This window comes from Sinohyriopsis cumingii, chromosome 14, assembly GCF_028554795.1.
Source record: "Sinohyriopsis cumingii isolate HCF-2022 chromosome 14, ASM2855479v2, whole genome shotgun sequence".
NCBI classification, from domain to species: Eukaryota; Metazoa; Mollusca; class Bivalvia; order Unionida; family Unionidae; genus Sinohyriopsis; species Sinohyriopsis cumingii.
The window spans coordinates 96,418,196-96,440,199 of NC_142974.1; the positions used below are offsets into that span (position 1 = coordinate 96,418,196).

General features: G+C 34.5%; 1 protein-coding gene across 1 annotated transcript in view; it reads left to right on the top strand.

Moving 5' to 3' along the window:
• Window positions 1-2,517: 2,517 nt before the first annotated feature.
• The window catches only part of LOC149784439 (tetratricopeptide repeat protein 39C-like), a 108,807-nt gene continuing 89,320 nt past the window's right edge, over window positions 2,518-22,004 (top strand). Inside the window, exons 1-3 of the mRNA XM_089932510.1 lie at window positions 2,518-3,057; window positions 15,635-15,683; window positions 16,824-16,961. Coding sequence (XP_089788636.1) covers window positions 2,903-3,057; window positions 15,635-15,683; window positions 16,824-16,961 — 342 coding nt within the window. The 5' untranslated portion in view covers window positions 2,518-2,902. The remainder of the gene's footprint in view (window positions 3,058-15,634; window positions 15,684-16,823; window positions 16,962-22,004) is intronic.

The following is a 22,004-nucleotide window of genomic DNA, read 5'->3' on the forward strand; positions in this document are numbered from 1 at the left end:
TGTACTAGTGCATGTATGTTTTTGTCTCTGTTGTGTTTGACCCTCTACCATCATTGTCCCTAGACAATCCCACCATGTTCAATTCCCCTTGACGCTATACAGACCCACCATGTTCAATTTCCATATGTTAAATTCCCCTAGTCCCTAGACAGACCCACACTCTATTCCCATGTTCAATTCCCCTTGACGCTCAACAGTCCCACGATTTTTCTCCATGTTAATTTCCCATTGTCGCCAGATTGTCCCACGATTTTTCTCCATGTTAATTTCCCTTGTCGCTCAACAGTCCCACGATTTTTCTCCATGTTAATTTCCCTTGTCCCCAGATTGTCCCACGATTTTTCTCCATGTTAATTTTCCACTGTCGCCAGATTGTCCCAAGGGGGTCTGTAATGCTAATTTCCATTGTCGCTAGGGTATCCCACTTAACTACTCAGATCATTTCATTTAACGCCACATTATTTGAAATCTGAATTTATTATTTCATTTTTGGGGTTCAATCATTCCATTTCATGCTACATCATTTCATATCACACAACATCATTTGGAATCTGAATTCATCATTCCGTTTGATGGGTTAAATCATTTCATTTCACTCTACATCATTTCATGTGACACCACATCATTTGGAACCTGGATTGATCATTTCATTTGCTAGGTTAAACCATTTGATTTCATACTAAATCATTTGATTAATGTAATTTTGGCGGCGACGGCTGCCCATACTGGTGGACTTGTCATAGATGTGCTCTATTACTGTGATGAGGTTGGCATTGATGTTGTACAGTCTCATGGTCGCCACAAGGCTGCATGCCCTACCCTGTCAAATGCCTTCCTGAAATCCATGAAGACGTGGTCTAGATCTTACTGGTGTTGGACGTACTTCTCACACAATAACCCGATTTTGAAGATCTTCTCTATTGTGCTGCGCCCTGCTCTGAACCCTGCCTGCTCATTGGCATGGCAATGATCTTTTCAGCCTGTGGCTTTAGTATGTTCAGTAGTATCCTCAACATGACGTTGCTTGGATGAGTCTGACTGCACGGTGGTGTTGACACTGTTGAAAGTTGCCTTTCCTTGGAAGGGTGATGATCAATGATTGGGTCACGGCGATGGCCATACTCCTGTTTGTTAGATCTCGTTGCAGATGTTTGTGAGGGTGCTAATCATTGATTCTTCCCCAGCTTGGATCAGTTCTGCTGGGATGTTGTCCACTCCTGCTGACTTCCTCTTTTTTCAGCGATCTCATTGTGGTTTCTACTTCTTCATGTAGGATAGGGTTGTTGTTGTTCTTAGTTGCTTGAGGGACGTTCAGTACTCCTGGATCTACTGTGGCTCGATGGTTGTAAAGTTCTGCGCAGTACTCTGTCCATATTTCCACAATATCGTTTTCTTCTTTGAGGCAATTTCCGGCTTTGTCCTGTAAGGAGATAACCGGCCTTTGCTTTGTGCTTGTTAGATGTTTGACCAGTTGGTATGCCTTCCTGCTGTCGTTCCTTTTAAAATTTCCCTCAATGTCTTTGGACTGTACTTCTATCCAGTTCTCTTTTGCTTTTTTTCATGCTTTTCTTGACTTCTTGTTGACTACCTTGTACTGCTCTGCCCCTTGTGTATCCTTCTTTTCCTTCTTCAGTTCCTTCCTCTTGTCACACAGGTTCATGACCTCAGTTGTGACCCAGGGCTTCTTTCGTCTAAAAAATCGAAGTGCCGGATACTTACGATTGGGTGAGCGCGACACTTTGAGAATTCCACGCTACATCCACCCTCTGGTCGGCCTTCGGCTGATTAGACCGCGCGCACAGGGGCCATGTGCGTTAGTATTTTTAAAAATATATGTATAGAGATACATTAATTATAAAGCGATGAAAGAAAATGTTAAGTTCAATATCATATAAAACTTGTTTAAAAGTTTATTTCCAAATGCTGTGCTCACAGAGGACTCCAAGCGTAAATCCAGATCCAAATCGTGCCATGCGTTTGCTAAGGCCGTTACATCGTGATCGTAAAACACAAACTGTTTGTTAACTTGGTAAACAATTGATGTGCTGGATACTTAGGACTGGGTAAGCGGAATACCTAGACAGAAAATTCCACGTTACATCCACCCTCATGATTTGTAAGAGACCCAGCTGTTTGGTAACTTGAACTAATTTGTGTTCGTTTCTTAGACAGGCCAAATTTTTCCTTGTCCGATAAAGTAACCCCACAAATCTGTGTTGATACTGATGGACGATGTTGTGTATCATCACGGCTGAAGGGCTGATTCATCGACATATACATTTCCTGCCTTTGTTAAATATCTGAGTTATTTACTCATTCCAAAATTATGGTAAAAGTATCTAACACGGGGTGGAAAAAGTTGAACTTCATGCATGGGATAAAATCTCAGCATTTTAATATAATAATGCGTCTGCAATTGATCATTATAATAATAGGGGGACCATACGTCATGAAAAGTCCAACAAGGACTGAACCCATGGACTTTGTTCTGTCATGTGCATGCTTGTGACAATCGAAAGGATATTTATAATTTATATTTTAATCTCAGTTTTGATTAAATTATAGGATTGTATTGACAGAAAGTAAATAGTTGCTAATGCAAATTACATCACTAGTAAAAAAAAAATATTTTTTTTTTTTTTTTTTTTTTTTTTTTTTTACAAACTAAATTTATGATGGTGTAAAACAAGTTAGATTTATTATCGGATTCGTAAAATGCTTTCCTTTAGACCCGAATAATTTGCCCGGAAGTGATTATATTTCACTTCATATCGAGGCGGAGCTAAACAAAATGGTAGAATCCGCTGGCAACCTGCAAGTCAGAAGTTAATGGTCGTTAAAATCAACATCACATGATCTTTTCTTAATTATATATCTTTAGTATTTTACGTATAAGGCGAATATGGCTGAAAATTCACTTGCACTGAAAGACACAGAAGTAGTATTGGAAGGGGAGGACGAAGTCCCATTTGATGACAGAGAGCTGCCCCTCAAAGGAATGCACATGCTTCTGAATAACGGCTTTGATGAAGCATTTGAATTATTTAAAAAGCACAAGTAGGCAAATACTTCCGTATTTTGAATATATACTTTAGTTAGATGAATGATTACTTTTAAAATGCAACCACCATTATTTACCCACGACCCACCATCGAGAGATATAGTTTTACCTTTTCACCATGGATACCATCAAGAGGGACACGGGGGTGAAAATATATTCGGCTTTTCATGCCATCATCAAATTTAACTTGTTTTCCCACATGATATTTATGATAGTCACGGGCCTACGTCCAAACCGCTCGCCGTTTAATTTTTTCCCGGTCAGTTGGCGTCTAGTAAGGACAGCACAGGTTTTTGAGCTGTTTGTTATAAGCAGATTGAAAACATTATGTAGGGATAACAGGCCAAATTTAAAATTTCATCTCAGGATAATAAATATGGTATTTTTTGAGAAGGTCAAAGCATTAGAAATAACAAATTAGCAAATAAAGTATACCCCTTTTCATGGTTTTTGCTCATAAAAGGTGCAAACAACTTATTTTATTGCCTGCAACAAAAAAAAAATTCTCCAAAAAGTTATCATTTTTTGTACAGTGTATATATTGAAAACAAATCCATTAATGGAAAGTTTTTTGGGGTTAATTAATGAAGCAGTCACTAGAGAATATAACCACTGTTCTTGAGGCATAATTTACAAATTTATGTGGTATATAAAAGAAAATTTTGGCAAAATGTGCCTCTGCCAATCCGGAATTTGCAGTGTTAATTACTCAGAATTTACAATTATGAGTGTATGTCCAATCCAAAAGCCTTATTATGTGTAAAGCTTGTTTTTATTCATGCTTTATTCATTTGAAAGTGAAAAACAAAAGGGATTGGTAACATCTGCCTCCTTACTTTACAAAAGAAATCTATACGACAATGTAACAAGACAATCCAAGTATTTATTCCTTTTAAATGCCTACCTGTATTAGAATTTGTTTAGACTAATTCAACTAAAAATAGTTTTTATGACTGAAAGTTTACATAAAATATTTGAAAAGTGAAATACAGTACTGTGTATACTTTTTATTTTTATTTATTTATTTTGCATTTGCTTTATTGCATAGTTGGATTGGGCTGACATTTTTCGTCATAACAGTATTAACTTAATTTTTAAACAGCGTAAAATAACAATAAAATCACAGACAAATAAATATATTTATGCATGGGGTATGGATGCTACAACAGCCTGAGCTGTGAGTAATTTTAAAATCTTCAAAAGTTTCTTTTAAATTATTACAGGGGGAGGGGGTGTGTCTTATTCTTCAAACAGAAAACAATCACATCTCATCTGTGAAGATACAAGTATAAATTTGTATTAATTGGTTTTACTACTTCATAAGTTTTGTCTTTTTCAGTTAGACTACTTTCAAATGGGTGGTCATTACCATTAATGAAATCTGTAGATTCTTGACTAGCACTGTCAAAGAAGGCTAGCAGTGTATGCTAATTCTTGTTCATGTCTAAAACATGAACATATGTTTCAATTGATATCCATGAAGGAGCTGTTATTAACTTTGATATGAGCCCTAGTACCTTACAGGTGGCAATTATGTATGGCTTTCTCACAAGCAATAATGTCAGTTTTTGAAGTCTGTTTCAGGTTCCATGTACAGTTTCAAAAAACCACTTGATCCTCTGATGGTGGTAAAAGGCTATTTGACCCATTAAAAAATGTAACATTCAATCTCTTTTCTCGAAAATTAACAACCATAAGTTTCTCATTTCGAGACTGGCAAATGTTCTCTACAGCAACCACTTTTCTCATCCATTTTCCACAGAAATGTGGTTCTGGCTGATTTGTCAGATGTATCTCTCAGACCCAGAAAATACAAGTTTTTGTTTTCATCACTTAACAAAAATGTATGGTACGTCTGACCAAATTTTGTTTGTTTGTTTGTATTAATACAAGCATGTATTATGTGCTGTACCAACAGTAACTTCAAGCTAATTTTGTCTGATTGCAAGTTTTTCAGCTATTATATTATTCACAGTTCTCCTCAATGGAACTTCATTAGGAGTTCTGTTAGCAAGCTTTTAAACTTTTGTTATTACTGGACCCACATTATGGATAACTGATAAGATGCATAATGCATTGTTTTGCAGCAGGTGTATAACATTTCATTACAAGATCGTACAGGTCAATTACAGCTTTATCTTATAGAAGAGCTTGCAAATAATCTCTGTTCCCTGTTATGTTTTTCAAGTCTTTATTTAGTTGAATATTGCTGAAATTGCTTCATTTTCAAATTCATTCTTTGCCATTTCTCGTTTCCCTTTAAGCTTAGTCTTGTATCGATACAGCTTTGCAGTTAGAGCTTGTTTATTAATAGATGATGAATCAAGATTAGCTATTTCTGGAAATTTGTTTATTAAATACTGTTCATCAGCTGTCTCTGATGTACCTTCATGAAAGATGTCAATAGCTGTCCGAACATTTAAAGTTCTAATATCTTTATTGGACTCCATCATCAAAAATGTTACTAAATAACAAAGTATATATGTATTTTGTCAGATATACATACAATTAACACCAGCATGCAAAACACACACAAAAAATATAAGAAACTCCATACAAAATTTATTAAATGTCTGATAAGAAATAGATATGAATCACAATTTTGCTTACTACCAAGATAATTTATCCAGGATTAAAATTGTACAATACAAATTAGGACATAATTCATGATGAATTTACGTGAGTGAACGTCATATATTTATAGCAGGCTGAATAAAATAGTTCAACAGATAATAAACAAAAAAGAAATTGTTCTAAGTCAGTACTTTATTTATTATATTGATTAAATAACTGTCTATCATATTTTGTGTCCAGAGTGAATTTTCAGCTTCTATTTTGCCTCTTCACATTGATCCATATACATGGTGAAATGAAAATGAGGCTGAAGAATTACATCTAACAGGGTCATACAAAAATTAATGATTGCACATCATTACATGGATGATTGAAGTAGTTTTTCTCTTATCAGTATAAGAAATGAAAAATAATTATTAATATCTTGAGTAGAACTGCCTAGCTGCCAACCCTCATGATTTTGGCATGAATTTCATGACTTTCAGCGATTCACGGATTCATGCCGCATGCAAAAAAATCACGAATCCCCCAATTCTCACTTATTTTAAATCTTTAATAAAATAACCGATTTCCCGTTAATTGCTAGTCATTAGCGGAACTATATCTGATTGGTACAATTGGTAGCAAGCATTTTAGCGTATTTTACTCCATATGTATAAGTAATTTTACAAATGCTTTTCAGAGAAACTGGGGCCTAACCGGAATTTCGCTCTTTTCCATCACCGCAAACACTGATTTGAATTACCATTCGGCACCGCATCTTGAAAATGTCTTCACCAACAAGGAAAAAGAAATGTATTGCACAAAAAGTGAAGTTTAGTTTGGAATATACCAAGTGCTGAATTTTTTAATGATATGCAGTAAATCATTAGTAAAAACTTGTAAGGAAACAATTTCAGCAACATACACAGTCATGCATATGTTTTAAGTAAAACAAACCTTGTTTCTTGGCACCGACTCCTCTACCGTCAGATATGCTGTTTTGGTATGTATCCTAATACTAGGATTACACGTGTGCAGTAGTGGATGGCAGATAGTGGATGGTTAAATTTTATTGCCCCAGTTAGAAAGGTGCAGCAGTATAATTATGTAATAATTGACATTGTTCTACTAGGTACATTGTGTGGCACTTACCTGTCAGCTGATGTACATCAGACATTACAAAATGTGCTTGTTAAGTTGTACATATTGCAATTTAATATTGAAAGACTCTGTCACAAAAACATTTAAATATTGTGAGAGGTGGAAGGTAATTTCCCAGCAAAGAATCCTATGAGAATATTTAAATGCTTCATAAAATAGAATGTTTTTTTAATGATATTGTAATTTTTATAATCGATTGAGTGATTCCGATTTTAAACAAACAGAAATCATATGGATGAAAAGAAAGAAGACATTGAGGCAGTATGTAATATGGTTGCATAGACTATTTTATTCAGTTATTAAAATAAAGGATTTGAGAAATACTGGTGAGATGCTGATTTTTTTCTTTTCATTCCCTTAGTTACTTTAAAATTGTTTGCAAACATGTTTACACAATGAAATATTCATAGTGCTATCAAAAATCCAGAATCTTGTCCAACCGCTTTGTAGTACTTCTGCATTAAGTACACATATCCATCAGGGCATTTCTCAAGAATTAGACGTGTTTGCGTTTACTTTAGTCTTAATGTTTGTACTTAGATGTTGCTTAGTACCACTCCATTTGTTTAAGTAGATTCTCTCAGTCCACCTGACAAATACTGCAAAGCTTCTCTGGATGTCAAGTGAATTTCTTTAGTAACTTGTTACATTATTATTGTTTGTATTAAGTTGACATTAATACAGATAAAACATTTTGTTACCAGTGAACAAAATGTGTATTTAGACATCATTTTGCAAAATGAAGCCAACAGTGTGAAACTACTGAAATTTTTATCCACAAGCTTCCAATGTTGAATCTTTGGGAAACTAAGTTTAAAGTCACATGAACAAACTCAGATAATACTCAGAAGGTGAAATGCTTGAATGTATATTGCACTGACAATAGGCTGGGGCCTGTTAAAAAGTGTTCATGGGAAACTAATTTTTTTCATTTCATATTGCAGCAGCAGTTAATTTCTCTTGTACATTCATCATACCACCAGTGATGCATTTAAGTTTTTGTTGCCCCAAGGTCCATTCAGAATTGCTGAATAGTAGCAAAGAGGTGAGGGGAAGCAGAAAGGAAGAGTCATGAATCTTATTTTTCACAATTGTTTATTAGTGTTTGTTCACTTCATATTTTTATTCACTTAATGTTTTGCTTTTTTTTAAACAAACAAAATATCTTTGGAATTTTCTGCCTCATAAAATTTCCCACCCTTGGTCTAGGCCTAGTCAGCCTATGTGCCGATGTCATATCATATCATCATCATCTGTTGAAATTAAGCATAAATGCCCTTTATTATGCAGACTTATTTGTGAAATTAGTATCTGCACTAGGTATGATTGTATTTACAGTACAATAGTCAGTGCCAGTTTTTGTATATCTGTTTAATTTTAGTTATGTATATAAGTGGAATTTCTTCTTAATCATATTTTATTTTTTAAATTTTTTATTCTTTTAAAGGATTTTTATGTTTATATTTTCCCCCATAGTCTTTTATTTGCGTTTTTTTCCAGAAAAAGTAAGAAACAAGAATTTTGAAAAAGGTTTATTCACTTTTGAACAAGGCATCTTTCCCTAACCTGTTTTTTTTGTTTCAGAAAGTTTGTACTCCCCTCTTTAGGCATTAGCCATGCAGCTGGTTTCCTCACCTTTGATCTTTAATTAGCGATCCTAGCTAGTGATAAGTATCAAGTGTCTGCTATATATTTGGTGCTGTGCTGTCTAATGTATTTGTGTTTAGACAGGCTATATTGATAAAATTCTTTGTAGAGTTTTTATTTACTATTATCTATAAGAGATCTATCTAGAGAAACGTAACTGAGCTAGGGGTATCTGGTGTTGACATGTGACAAATACAGGTGGGCACTTCTATTGACCCATAATGGGAGTGAACAACCCACTTGTTTCCATCCCAGTGGTCTCTTCTTCCAACCCATGCTTCTCATACCATATCTATGTGTATGATGTTGCAAAAAGTGTAAAAGTATGGAAAAAGGAAAATAAAATAAAATGACACAAAGAAGCATTAAAAAAGTAAATTTATAGATCTTTTTGTTTGCGTGCTATGCATGTGATTTGCAAACTCGCAGTTGTTAGTAAAGTGTATGTGTTCCCCATGTGTTTTCTTTTGTAATGTTCTTGAATGTTGGCCTAGCTTTGGCGAGCTCCAATGTGACTGTACTACCTTGCACTGGCATCACACCATTATTTGCTGCTTAATTGGATAGGCTTAACCCTTGTCACGTGTTTGTGTACTTTATTTTTCCTATGTAGTTAGAGATAATGTAGTTACTACGCGTTTGCATGATTAGTGGGTTATGTTTTGGGTTAGTAGTTTGGGGTGTCTTCTTTTCCTCAGTGGGAGTGCAGGTTCTAGGTGGTAGAGGGGCCAGATAGATTCCAGAACTGGAAAGGCTCTCATAAAGAGTATGATATACTTTTATGTTACTTAATCATCATATATTCCCATATTTATTTCATTGGCGTAGAAAAGATGTTTTGATTGTAAGCCCTCCCTTCCATATTTTGTTATAATTACATTTGTTATCTTGTATCTATTGGTGGTCATTTCTTTACATTTCAGTATCATTTGATTTTTCTTTTTAGTAGGTGTATTGCTTACATAGTGGGCATATTGGTATTGTCCTATTGGTACTTGTCTTTTGAAGGCATTCTGGCCTATAGGCCAGGCATCATGAAGGTAAATATTAGGCCTATAGGCCAGGCATCATGAAGGTAAATATTAGGCCTGTAGGCCAGGCATCATGAAGGTAAATATTAGGCCTGTAGGCCAGGCATCATGAAGGTAAATATTAGGCCAGTAGGCCAGGCATCATGAAGGTAAATATTAGGCCTGTAGGCCAGGCATCAGGTAAATATTAGGTCTGTACCGAATATTCGCTTCGTATTCACTTCGGCCCCAAATAGTTTGTTGCAGCTGAATATGAATAGTACAGTTAGGTCAATCTTCGTGAACAGGAGACTCATTTTAATCAGAAAAGAGTATCTCAATTCATATTGACAACCAATCAAACAAATTTCTGAATGAGTCTTGTATCCCAAGGGATACTGATCCAGTTTCATGGTGGCAGACCAATGCTGACAGGTTTTTTTCCTTTACTGTGTTCTTGCACCCAACATTATCTAGCATTGCCTCCAAAAAGCATCCCAAGTGAACATCTATTCAGTGCTGCCAGCAACACCTTGTCCAACAACAGATGTTGTCTATTGAAAGACATTGTTCAAAGACTTGTTATGTTTTTAAGCTAACATATTCTTCATGCAGCAGTAAATGTTGGCCTGCTTTTGAAAATTGTAATCTTGCTATTTATTAATTAACGTAAAAAGCATTATCAAGATGTTTACCTGTAGCATTTTGATATTTTGGTAATGCCTTAGTTACTTTGAACCTTCACATGTTCATTGTTAGGTACTTTATAATTAATCAAAATGTCATTAGACCTGCAAAAAAATTATTTCAGTTTGGAGCATTGAGTCCATATTCATATTCGGCTGAATAGTTATGGGTCTCAGTTCCTATTCGGCCAAATAGTTAAAACCAGTTTATGGTACAGCCCTAGTAAATAAACATTATGCTCAATTTTGTACTAGATTCCCCCCCCCCATTGCTTCTTTATCCCTTTCCAAATTAATTCAGAATTTTTCCATTCTCCTCTTATTTTATATTTTTAGTAAATTTATTATTGATTATGCAATATATTTCCTTGTTGTCCTACTCATCCCATATTTCTTTGACCTCTATATTTAGAAATGAGGTCTCTAGCTGGTGGTTCAGTTAGTTTTGTGCAGTGATTATTTTTTAATAAATGTTAGCAATATGTATGCATATACATTCAAATAAGTAAATATAAATTGTTGCCATGAATATTGTAGGTTCTGTTGTAAATTCATTATCTTATTTTAAATATTTGACAGTTTGCATGTATATCAAACAAGGTAAACCTCATCCTCTCATCTTTTAGTTTTTAAAATAGTAATGAATTCTTTTGTTTCGTATGAAATGTATGTTTTTTTCTTCAATGGTGTGTGTGTGTATATATATATATATATATATATATATATATATATATATATATATATACAATATATCAATGATATACCACACAATGTAAAAATAATCATTTAAAAGAAATCAGACTTAAAATTTATATGAGTTGTATATCATTGATACGGCATATAATGCTGTATATATTGTACATATATTTTATTTATATCACATACAGATACATATATTTGCTCTTTGAATGCAGGTTAAGATTGACTACAGGCAACTGTTTATTGACCGAGTGAATGAACTCCTCACATCCCAGGTCCTGGGTTTGATCCCCAGCTGAGTCATACCAAAGACTTATAAAAATGGTACTAACAGCTGCCTTGCTTGGCGCTCAGCATTAAGATGTTAGTGTTAGGACTGGTTGGCCTGGTGTCAGGATAATATGACTGGGTGGGACATCATGCTACATGTCTGCGGCATGATGCCCCAGTGATAGACGTCACTGTTAACTGCCAAACTGCAGCCATCGTAGCAATATGACTGAAGAATTGTTAAAGCTACATTAAAAATCCAAATCACACACACATACACACATAAAACTTGTTCTATCTCTCTCTCTCTTTGGTTGGGTTGACTTTAAAACTTTCCCTCTATTTCTCTCTCATCCTTTAGTCAGTTTGACTTGACTTTTACCATCATTCATAAGTCCAGACACATTGTGGGATGACATGAGCAAAAATCCTCTACACTCGTATTTTCATAGATTTTCACCCGTATCTTGCTACAGTGATCCAGAGAAGGCATGGGATGGCCTTTGGACATTTTCATATTTAATTAATAATAATTTATTTAGAATATTATAATAGGTTTAAGAAACAACAACAGCAAAACATTAAATACATCACAGTATGTGTACCACGTAACCGAGAAATTTACCGTATAATGTTGATAGGGTTTGCAACTTGGTATCATTGATTATAATAACACTGTAGATAAATCCCAAGGAAAGTGCATACATACCATTAAGATGAACGATATTCTTGTAGGTTACTTGGTGTAAGTTCAATTTTAAGGTTTTCACCCAGCCCAAATTCTTTTTCTCTTTCACTCCAGATTTCTGCGTTTTTTGTCCCTTGTGCATGAGGGGTTGAGCGGTGATGGGGGATGGAAAGCAGAAAGGGTTGTGATGAAATTGTGTACAATGTGAAATTCATTTAGAAAATGGGGATTAGTAATACTTTTTATTCATATGTTACTACTGATTAATGAGTGGACAGCACACAGTTACAAGGGTGCCATTGCAAGAATGTTTATATATGCATATTATTGCACCATGGGCACATCACATTTTGATATACCAAATTGCTTTGTACCAGCACTTCAAAGGCCATGTTATTTCTAATGTATGTGGTATATACTCCATAAGGTTCAGAGGAGTATATGACTAATATGATTAGTTATTTTTCCTAAGATTTGTTCATAATTGGATTGTATAGACTTTTCAACATAGGTTATTTCAAAAGCTTTCATACTTCTTTTAATCACATGGGGTGGGAGACGAGGGTGATTTCTCCACCAATTGCTTATTAAGAGTATCTCGGGTTTTGCATGGTTTGCGGCTGACACATAGGCCTTGCCAAAGTCTGCAAAGTTTTTCAAATATATTTGTATGAGTAGTTATCTGAAATTTGTGCAGTCATCTGCATGTAAAATTATTTTGGAGTTAATTTGCCATATTACAAATTCTCAGTCCTTCCATATCCTTGTTGTTATTTATCTTGTTACATAACACTTTGACAGTCATAACATATAACAGCATGGACAGGAGACACACCTGTCTTGCTGATTGTTTCAGTTTGAAATTTTCAGTTTGTGTTCCATTGACTATTATTGGAGTTGATATTATTGTACATCAATTTGAACCCTAGACAAAAGATTTCTCCAAAACCATATATTAAAAAAATACTTTCTAAGAAGCCAGGCTCTGTTCAGTCAAAAGCTGTATCCATTTCGAATAGTAGCATGGCTCCTTTTTCCCCTTACTGTTTATAAAATCAGTTACTGTACAAATAGTCAAATTATTATTGTTTATATTTTCTTCACCCTCCCCACAACTTTGACTCCATTTATTAGTGATCCGATACAATTTTTCAATCTATCTGTGAGCACTTTACTCAGTATTATATAGTATGTGTTAGGTATCCTGTCTGCTATAGTCTGATAACACAAACTCGTTTGTACCCCCCTACCGATTTAAAAAACGAGAACACTTAATGTGATAAAAAGTGCACAAAACTAAGTCAGTTGAATCATTGATTTATAATTTCTAACCTGACTGACCAGAATGGCACTAATGCTGGCATCCCCTGCACCATTTCATGCTTAACAGACTTTCCATACTAACACGGTGCCTTATTGCGTACACTGTAGGCTAGTTTATCTCCATCAGACAACGTAATGACGTAGTTCATCATGTTCGGCAAATGCTGAATAATTGCATAAATTACGTAACGTTGAGAGTTTGGAATTAAATCCCTCTGCATACATGAACATAGAAATTAAACCGCTTGCTAAATCCACATGAAAAGCATAGTTGTCATTTTCCTTTGCTTGATTTGACATTGTAAATATTGGAAGCAGCTGACTTATGTATTTACATCTGTAGTTGTGATACACCCCTTTGCTGAAAATGGACTTGTCCAGAAACTGGAAATGGATCCGAGCATGTCCGTCTGTTGCACTGAAAACTTCCGTTAAGCATGAAACGCGCATAAGATGACGGTGTTAGGGCCACTCTACTCAGAGTCAGGTTACAAACAATAAACCAATGAATGAATTGACTAAGTTCCTTGCACTTTTTATCACATTAAAGGTTTCCATTTTTTAATCAGTATGGGGGTACAAACAAACGGGTTTGTATTATCAGACTATAGCCCAGTCTATTATCATCTTACATGTATGTATATTCTTTCTTATTACCATTTAATATTCTATGTTGTTGTTGTTGTTGTAGGGTTTAACGCCATTTTTCAGCACACGATAGGCTATACATGGCGGCCAGTATTAATGGTGGAGGAAGAACCCGGGAAATCTCCGGAAAGAACCACCGACCCTCAAGAAGCTACTGGCAAGCTTTCTCACATATCCACATTGGCCGAATCCGAGACTCGAACCCATGCAGACAGAGGTGAGATGGCAGTGATCCGTAACGGAGAGCGCTTTAGACCACTCGGCCACTCCGGGCCCCTTAATATTCTATATATAGCTACTAAATATTTCTTCTGTTAAAAGTTCCAGCTATGTTGGTTGTTACTTTATCAGCCTATATAAAGCCAGTGCTCAGTGTCTGTCTTATTCACTACCCAATTAAAATCCCCTGCCCCCATAGACATTTTCCAAAGAGCAAACTTGTGTGTACTTTGTTAGATCTGCTATAAAATTGGTTTTCTTGTGTCATAGGTTGTTGGTACATATTAAATATGTGCCAGCTGTTATTTAGCATATGTAGTGCTCTCCTGGCATTAGTGGATTTACTTTTTATTTCATTCCATGGTAACCCATACAAAATTTTCCACATGGATTGGATATGGAATCCATATGTACTTTTACAGAAATATCCATATGGACATTTTTATTCTATAGCTGAACCACTCTTATGGATTTCAGTGTATCCATATGGAAATGTTATGGATTCCTGACCTACTCCGTATGGAAAGTCCCACAAAATATGCAAATTAGTCCATGAGATCTGTAGGTTGTCTATATGGGATAAAATTTGGCAATAATCCATATGGAATTTGTGATTAATTCATATGGAATTTGGCAATAGTCCATATGGAATTTGTGAATTGTCCATATGGAATTTTCTAAATACACGTAGTTCATATGGAATTTGGTAATAGTCCATCCCTTACAAAATTTTCCAGGCATACTTAAAGCTTCTTTGCTCCCCACCTTATTAAATTAGCTACTCCTAATTTTACTGTTGTTAATTAAGACTAGAGCATCTAAAGACTCAAGTTTTTTATGTTTTATTTGTTGATATTAAGGGTTTCCTGTAATAAAACGATGTCAGAGTCTTTTGAAAGTTTTATTTTTTCATCCATTCTCCCTTGAATACTACTGGTATTATAGGTCAGAAGTTTGAGATTTATTTTTTCCATGCTGGCTTTGAATTTGGTATTAGTTGTTGAAAATTTTAAACCTTGTTAAGATATTTTTGCAATTGGTTTTATTGTTGTTATTATTGTTAAAGTTGTTTATAGTTACTGCTTTATTTGTTATATGATATCTAGTCTATTCCTGTTTGTTGTTTGGCCTTTTTCTGAGACTGGCATTTCCACAACAGACTAATGGGCAACAAATAAAAAATTGAATACAAATTTAAAAGTGAAATTAAATCTTAAGAAAGCAACAGGGCATTAAGAAATTGAATAAAATTTAGATTTAATTAAATAAAACTCAAAGATTTACAGTTAAGAACATTTCATTTTAAGGTGTTTTAAAGAAATTTATCTTTTAAAATATCACATCAAACATGAGATTTTGAAAGGAATTACGACAAATACAAGAAAGAAAATTATCATGTGACATATTAAATTAGGTAATTTTCAGTTATTGTGTGTTCAAAGCAAAGAGTATGTGAAATGCATAGTGGCTAACTTCAGACTAAGAATTCAATCCATGACCATAACATGGTGGTAGACTTTTCCAAATTCATCAAATAAGTGAGTACCATAACAGGTTTCCACATTAAGCTTTCAAAAATTCTTCTTGTAGACAACTGTGATAGTGGTAAAAATGATTCTTGATATGTTTTGTTATTGTAAATAAACTCTTCCCTTTCTAATTATAGAGAAGAAAGTCCACTGATGTTGGCTGGATACAGCTTTGTTTTCTTCATGGTGAGTATATATTATGATAGTACTATTTTTACATAACTTCAGATCCATCCATTTTCCATAATGCTATACAGAGACATATCTTCTTACAATAGAAATAATCATTACACCTTTTTTCAGTTGATACTCCTGCGTGTCTGAAATGAATTTTGAGTTCTATAGTTGAAAGTGAATAAGGACAAAAACATTGACATTGATACTATGAATGTGAAACATAGCTATTGTCTATATGTACCATTGTCACGTGATTTGTCCAAGAGTAAACCCAAAACTAGCTTATCCACAGTATCAGTTGGCCCATTTGTTAGTTTCTTTTTTTTGTACCAGTAGAGATGTGCAAAGCAATTATAGAGATTTGTTTTAGCTAGGAAAGGTGGTCTTGGGTGGGACTAGGGAAAGTTCAGTTGTTTGATGGTGAAAATGTGGGAATTGTTAACAGCGAAGCAGGCTATATACTTGCTACCTTTAGGTAGAATCAAACACACTTCAGATGGGCCTGTTTTTAAGCCAGCATTCTCTGCTGTTTGTTAGAATAAAGCTTGTTTGATTAAACCTCATTATAATGGTCACCTTTTTTCCTTGGTTCCAACACTGTCCTTTAGGAAGTTTTTAACCCTATGCTTTAGAAAGGAGATATTGTGATACCTTCCATCTAACCATGTATGTCTGTCTGTCTGCTATTTATCCTTTAGTCTCCATAACCACATTTGTTGGCTAGGTAGACATGTGGTCTCCTCAGTAGTGACAATGTTTGAGAGAGGTATGATCATTGGATCCCTGGCATGGTGTTTCTGGTAAAGGTTCAGGGGTCAGTTATACAAAAATTGTATTTACATTGACATTTTTAAATACTTTTTGACCCCAAGAAATGTTGAGTTACGAATCTTGTGTCATATTCCAGAATGGGGATGGGGGATGACAAAGTTAAAAGCATGGGGATTTTCCAAAAGTGAGCAATGAAGTAGTTCTTAGTATTTATAGTACTGTGTACAGTAATTGATATTTTAAGGAACTGAGAAATACAAATGTAAAAGTAGTTTTGGTTGACGTCATTAAGAATTGAAGCAAATGTGAAATCATTACTTCATTAGGGCTAAATTGTAAATATCTACTTATTAATAATAGTTATAAATTAAATTTCAGCAAGCATTGATGTCTTTTGAGGAGGAAAAATTGGAGGAAGCACTAAAAGTATTGCAGGAAACAGAGAAGAAGTGTGAAGTAGGAGATGGCTTTGTCAAGTCTATTAAAAAGAAACTCTCTAAGAAGAAGAAGAGAGCGGTAATGTTTTCTCAAATGTTGATGTAATTTTGTCTCAGTTTAGGTTAGACATAGGTGTCACTTGTCAACAACATTGTAAGCATTATAGACATCATTGGTACATATTTTTACCTTTATGCATTCTTCCAACTATGAATTCAAGTGATCGGCAAACAATAGTCCCTTGAGTCAGAAATAATAGGATTCCCTTTGCAAATCCTCACATTAACTACTAATGAAAATGTGATGCAGCTATTAAGAGTTGTTCTTTTGGGATTCCTTGAAATTCTCTATATTGTTCTGACTGTAAATGGCAAGATGGAGATAACCAAAGTTTGAAAATTCTATTTAAAAAAATCCACTCAGTCAGGCAAGTACTAACAGTTTTAACTCACTCAGAAAAAACATATACTTAATCAGCCATTATATAAATTGTTATGAATATTTAATTTGTATCGTGTACTTGACCTTTGTCCATCATTGAGGATAGAGTTTTTGTGTGTGTGCCTGATTTTTTTACTTTTTTTTGTAAGTTATAAATAAGTTACTTGCTCATATTTGAGTTCAATACCTAGCCTTTCTTACAAACTTGAATGTTCTAGAAGAGAACTTGTGACCTACATCTTGGAGCTTTTTTTTGTGTCTTAGGTTTTTATATAAGGTTGAGATAAACAAAATTATTCATTCCTAATTTAAGTTCACTCTCTGGAATTATTTACTGTTGTTTTGATATAATTCTATAGGAATTATTATATTATTCATTGAAAGTACAAAGTTCTCATTGACTTTTGGACGAAAACACTATTTTTTTTCCATTATTGTCAACTTGTTCAAACACATTCTTGATTAGTCATTGTGATAACATGAAGACTGTTGACACATCAGCACATTCAAGAGTGGAGTTGATTTGGACTTCAGATTACATGCGTTTTAATTCACAATACTGCAAGTTCCTTTTAAATTTTCACTTTTGTATTCTAAGGAAATAAATTGCATGTTAATTTTACAACAGTTGGTGCTTTCGCTTTCTTTGTGTAACTTAGTTTAAGACCATATAATTGCAACAGACATGTTAGCAACTATATAACAAAGTTGGCAGTATTTTTGACATTAATATATCCTAATGACATCTCAGCCATGGTGCAAGACTTACCTTTCAGTCTTTTTATTTCAGTTCTCTTTTGCTATGTTGAACTGAGATTTTGGTACAATATTACTACAGTAGTCATTGATGGCATTTGTTTTAAAGAACTATTGTCTTTAAATGTCTTTCTTGGGTTCATTATAGATGCTAATTTCACAAAGAAGTTACACAATAGCAGGGTTCATTATAGTGAGGGTTTACTGTATTTGCCTATAGCTAGTATTTTGATATGCCTAGATTTCAGATGTCTAACCTGCATCAAAATGTCTTTCACATGCAAAACAGTGTTTATATTACCATTTTACCCTGTGTTTTTGAATAGCAAAATATCTTGTGTTATATTCAAAACCTTAGTGACAAAGAAATAACTCCTAAAAAATACTGATAACTTGATCAATATTGGAGTCAGTTGATAGCAATCAAGTTTTGCATGATAGAAATAACTTCATAGTCTATATGTCTGTGTTTTTACGTCTTTTGTTTAAATAGTCTGTAATTGTCAGTAAATTTTGTGTCGTCAGAATTGTGCATTATTGTCTCACTGTTTACAGGATTAGACTGTTTCAATGTAATTACTAGATTGAACAGAGACTTAGAGACAACTAAGATGTTATTTTTAAAAGCAGAGAATATTGCTTCCTTTTTTCAGAAATTAATAATTGTCGCATGTGCACGAGTTCTGTTACTGCTTGACTGCATATTGTGCAAAGTGACAAAATTATCAATGAATCATTACACTTCAAACAAAACAAGTCCAATATGATTAATTAGCCAGTGTTTTAAAAATGACTGTTTTACTCAGCCCAGATACTCACAAGCAGACCACCCTTGATTTCAATATACTTAGTCAATGCAAAGAAATTAGTGAAACTCACTTAACCAACATGTGTCCATTTCCTTTATTAACTGTTTAAATGACAGCAATGAGTCTTTTTTATATAAAAAATTGATTTTACAGAGGATCAACTTTAACATGTGACATTGCGTTTGAAGCAAAACCATTTTGGCTTGACACTAAAGGAGCAGTCTGTGCTTGCATTGAAATGGAAACTATGTTGTCATCACTTTAATTGAAGTAGATCATCATCAGGTGATGTTATCTATTTGGATAAAATGCATGTACTAAATTATTTTTGCAATGGTCATAAGGATGATTCAGAGACGGAAACTTCACATGGATGTGGAGGTATAAAACATAAGGTTGCTACTGAGTCTTGGGTAACTATTTCTCAAAAGAGACATAAGCCAGACTGTCTTCCAGCAAAAGACATGTCAAATATGACACAACAAAGAGTCAAAGAAATTTGTAGCCACATTGGTTCATAATTATCCATGGCTGGAATTCATTGACTCTGAAGGAGAGATGTTTTGCAGTTATTGCAAATAAAATCCCAAACTGTCACGAGTTCAGAATTCAACCAGTGAATTTGTCAGTGGAACTGACAAAGTCAGGATTTAATCAGTATTGTCTTCTGACAGTTTTGGACCCCATAGCACCTGTCCAGCATCCAGTGTGTACAGATAATCCCTGAAGCTAGAGCTGTTAATACTCTACTAAAAAAACACTTTTAAAAATTACTGATTTTTAAAAAAATAAGAGCTCTCTTAAGCACTGCATACACCCTAATCCAATATGGAAAATCATTTTCTGATATAGAAATGCAGTGTGGGCTCCAGGAGAAGAACATTGCTAATCGTGGTGCTGTTTATAAGAACAAATTCCTGGTGAGATATTTTGTTCTCTTAATTGATCAAGAAGTTAGGGAAGGTCCAAATTCCATTAAATTCCTTGCTGATGAAAGTGCTGATATAACCATATAGGAACAAGAAAAGGGTATATCTCATTCAGCCCCAATCCCGCCTGTAGGCATGGTGAGGCTGTACCCCTACTTCTGAGCTCTGACACTTCAAGGTGATTTAAATACAAGCAAGTGGGTGTCATTACAAAAAAAGCAGATAGATGTAGCTTCACATTGATACCAAATAATCTGGACATTCTTCTCTCATTACAAAATGCAAAGGGAGAAATGTAGATTTTGAGACCTAATTTTTTTTACACCAAAATATTCGCCCATTGTTGAGATCTGATTTTGTGTATGGATTTTAGACATTTTGGCCCATGATCTAAAGCAGACCTGCTTGAACTGCACACAGACAGGTGAACCTTTGCAAAAAGTATGATAAGTTGGGGATTTGGTGTAAAAAGTTGCCAGGAAACGAAAATGATGGGTCCAATAAGCAGATGAAGAAAAAAAGATCTAACTTTTACCCTTCTGCATGAGCCTAATAGCCAATGAAAAATGATGTTTCTAGCACAACTAGCATCATTGTAAATGAAAAACTCTTGGAAGCAGATGTATTTGGATGTATTCAGAATTAACCTCCAAATTGTGTTTCCTACCCCTGTTTCAGGCAAAAATGACAAAAATCTCCATGGCCAAATGAGATTTAAGATGCCTTGACATAACTCCCCATCAGTTAAGCGTTTTGAAATAGTTATCGTGTTTTACATTATTTCTTTTGTTTAAGATATGTATTAACATGCATGCATCTCATTAAGTCTTGGCAAGGGATTTAAATTTTGCGATGAATGTAGTACATATGAATTTTCTAAAACTGCTTGTCCTGGACATATGGTTGAACAAAACCTTTTGATCAGCCTTGTAAGAATGGCCATTAATTATCAAAGTCATAAAGTCTAACATCTAACAAACACACAGCATGTGTCAAGTAAGGGTAGTTGGATTACTTACCTCTTTGCATGGATTAAAGTTACACCGTTCCTTTCGTAAATCCAGACCTGCTTATAATGTGGTGTTCTACATTTATTCCATTTTATATAAAAGAAAATATTTTGAAAGATTGGCCCCTGCTTATTAAATGTGAGGAAAGTTGTAATTAAAATTGGTAAATAAAACCTTGATATATCGCTCGTTTTATCATTAAATATGGCAGTTAGTACCTGAAAAGTTAGAATCAACATGATGAAATTCACAGGTTTTAGTAAGAAATCACATATTTAGTTAGACTTTATTGAAAATATATTTTCATAATACATGGCAAAATAATGATTAATGACAAAGTGTGATAAATGCTAACAGGTTGCATTGTTGAAAAAAATAAACACCGATTAAATATTTCTTGACAGGTGAAATGATGTTTTAATTTTTTAATTCGTTAATTTGTTTCAATGTAAACAGTATAATTGTGGCTTGTTCCATTGAAGGTAAAAAAGAGTCACATAGCTGTCATATCGTTAAAAAGAGCACTTCAGTGAGAACCTAACTAAGTGACAGCCGTGTTTTGATCTACATCATGGGGAAGTATCCATTGCATTTAAAAATTGATTAAAAGAGACCCATGTTGTTTTATAACATTAAGTATGTATTTTTATCAAATCAAGTAAGGGGCATATAATTAAAATAGTTCAAAGGCATGCCAATTCTACCTGCATAAGCTCTCATAGTTACCTCAGCTGTGGGAGGTCACAGGTTTGAACCCCAGCCAAGTCATAACAAAGACGAAAAAAATGGTACTAATGGCTGCCTTGCTAGGTGTTCAGCATTAAGAGGCTAGTGTTAGGACTGGTTAGCTTTGTGTATGGATAGTGTGACTGGGTGGGACTTCATACTTTGTGTCTGTGGCGTGATGCCCCATTGCTAGACTTCACTATGAACTGCCACACTGCAGACATTGTAGCAATATGACTGAAATTGTTTTAAAACTACATTAAAAATCCAAATCACACACACATAGATATCAATTGGAAAAGTGTCCCTGCTATACACAGACACCATCAGCCTCCTGTTGCAGATTGAGACTGTCGATGTCTGTTATGGGATGGCTGACTAATGCACTGCACAGTGTGAACAGCTGGAAAAGCAACAAATCACCTTGACCTTGGAGGTGACTGAATGTCT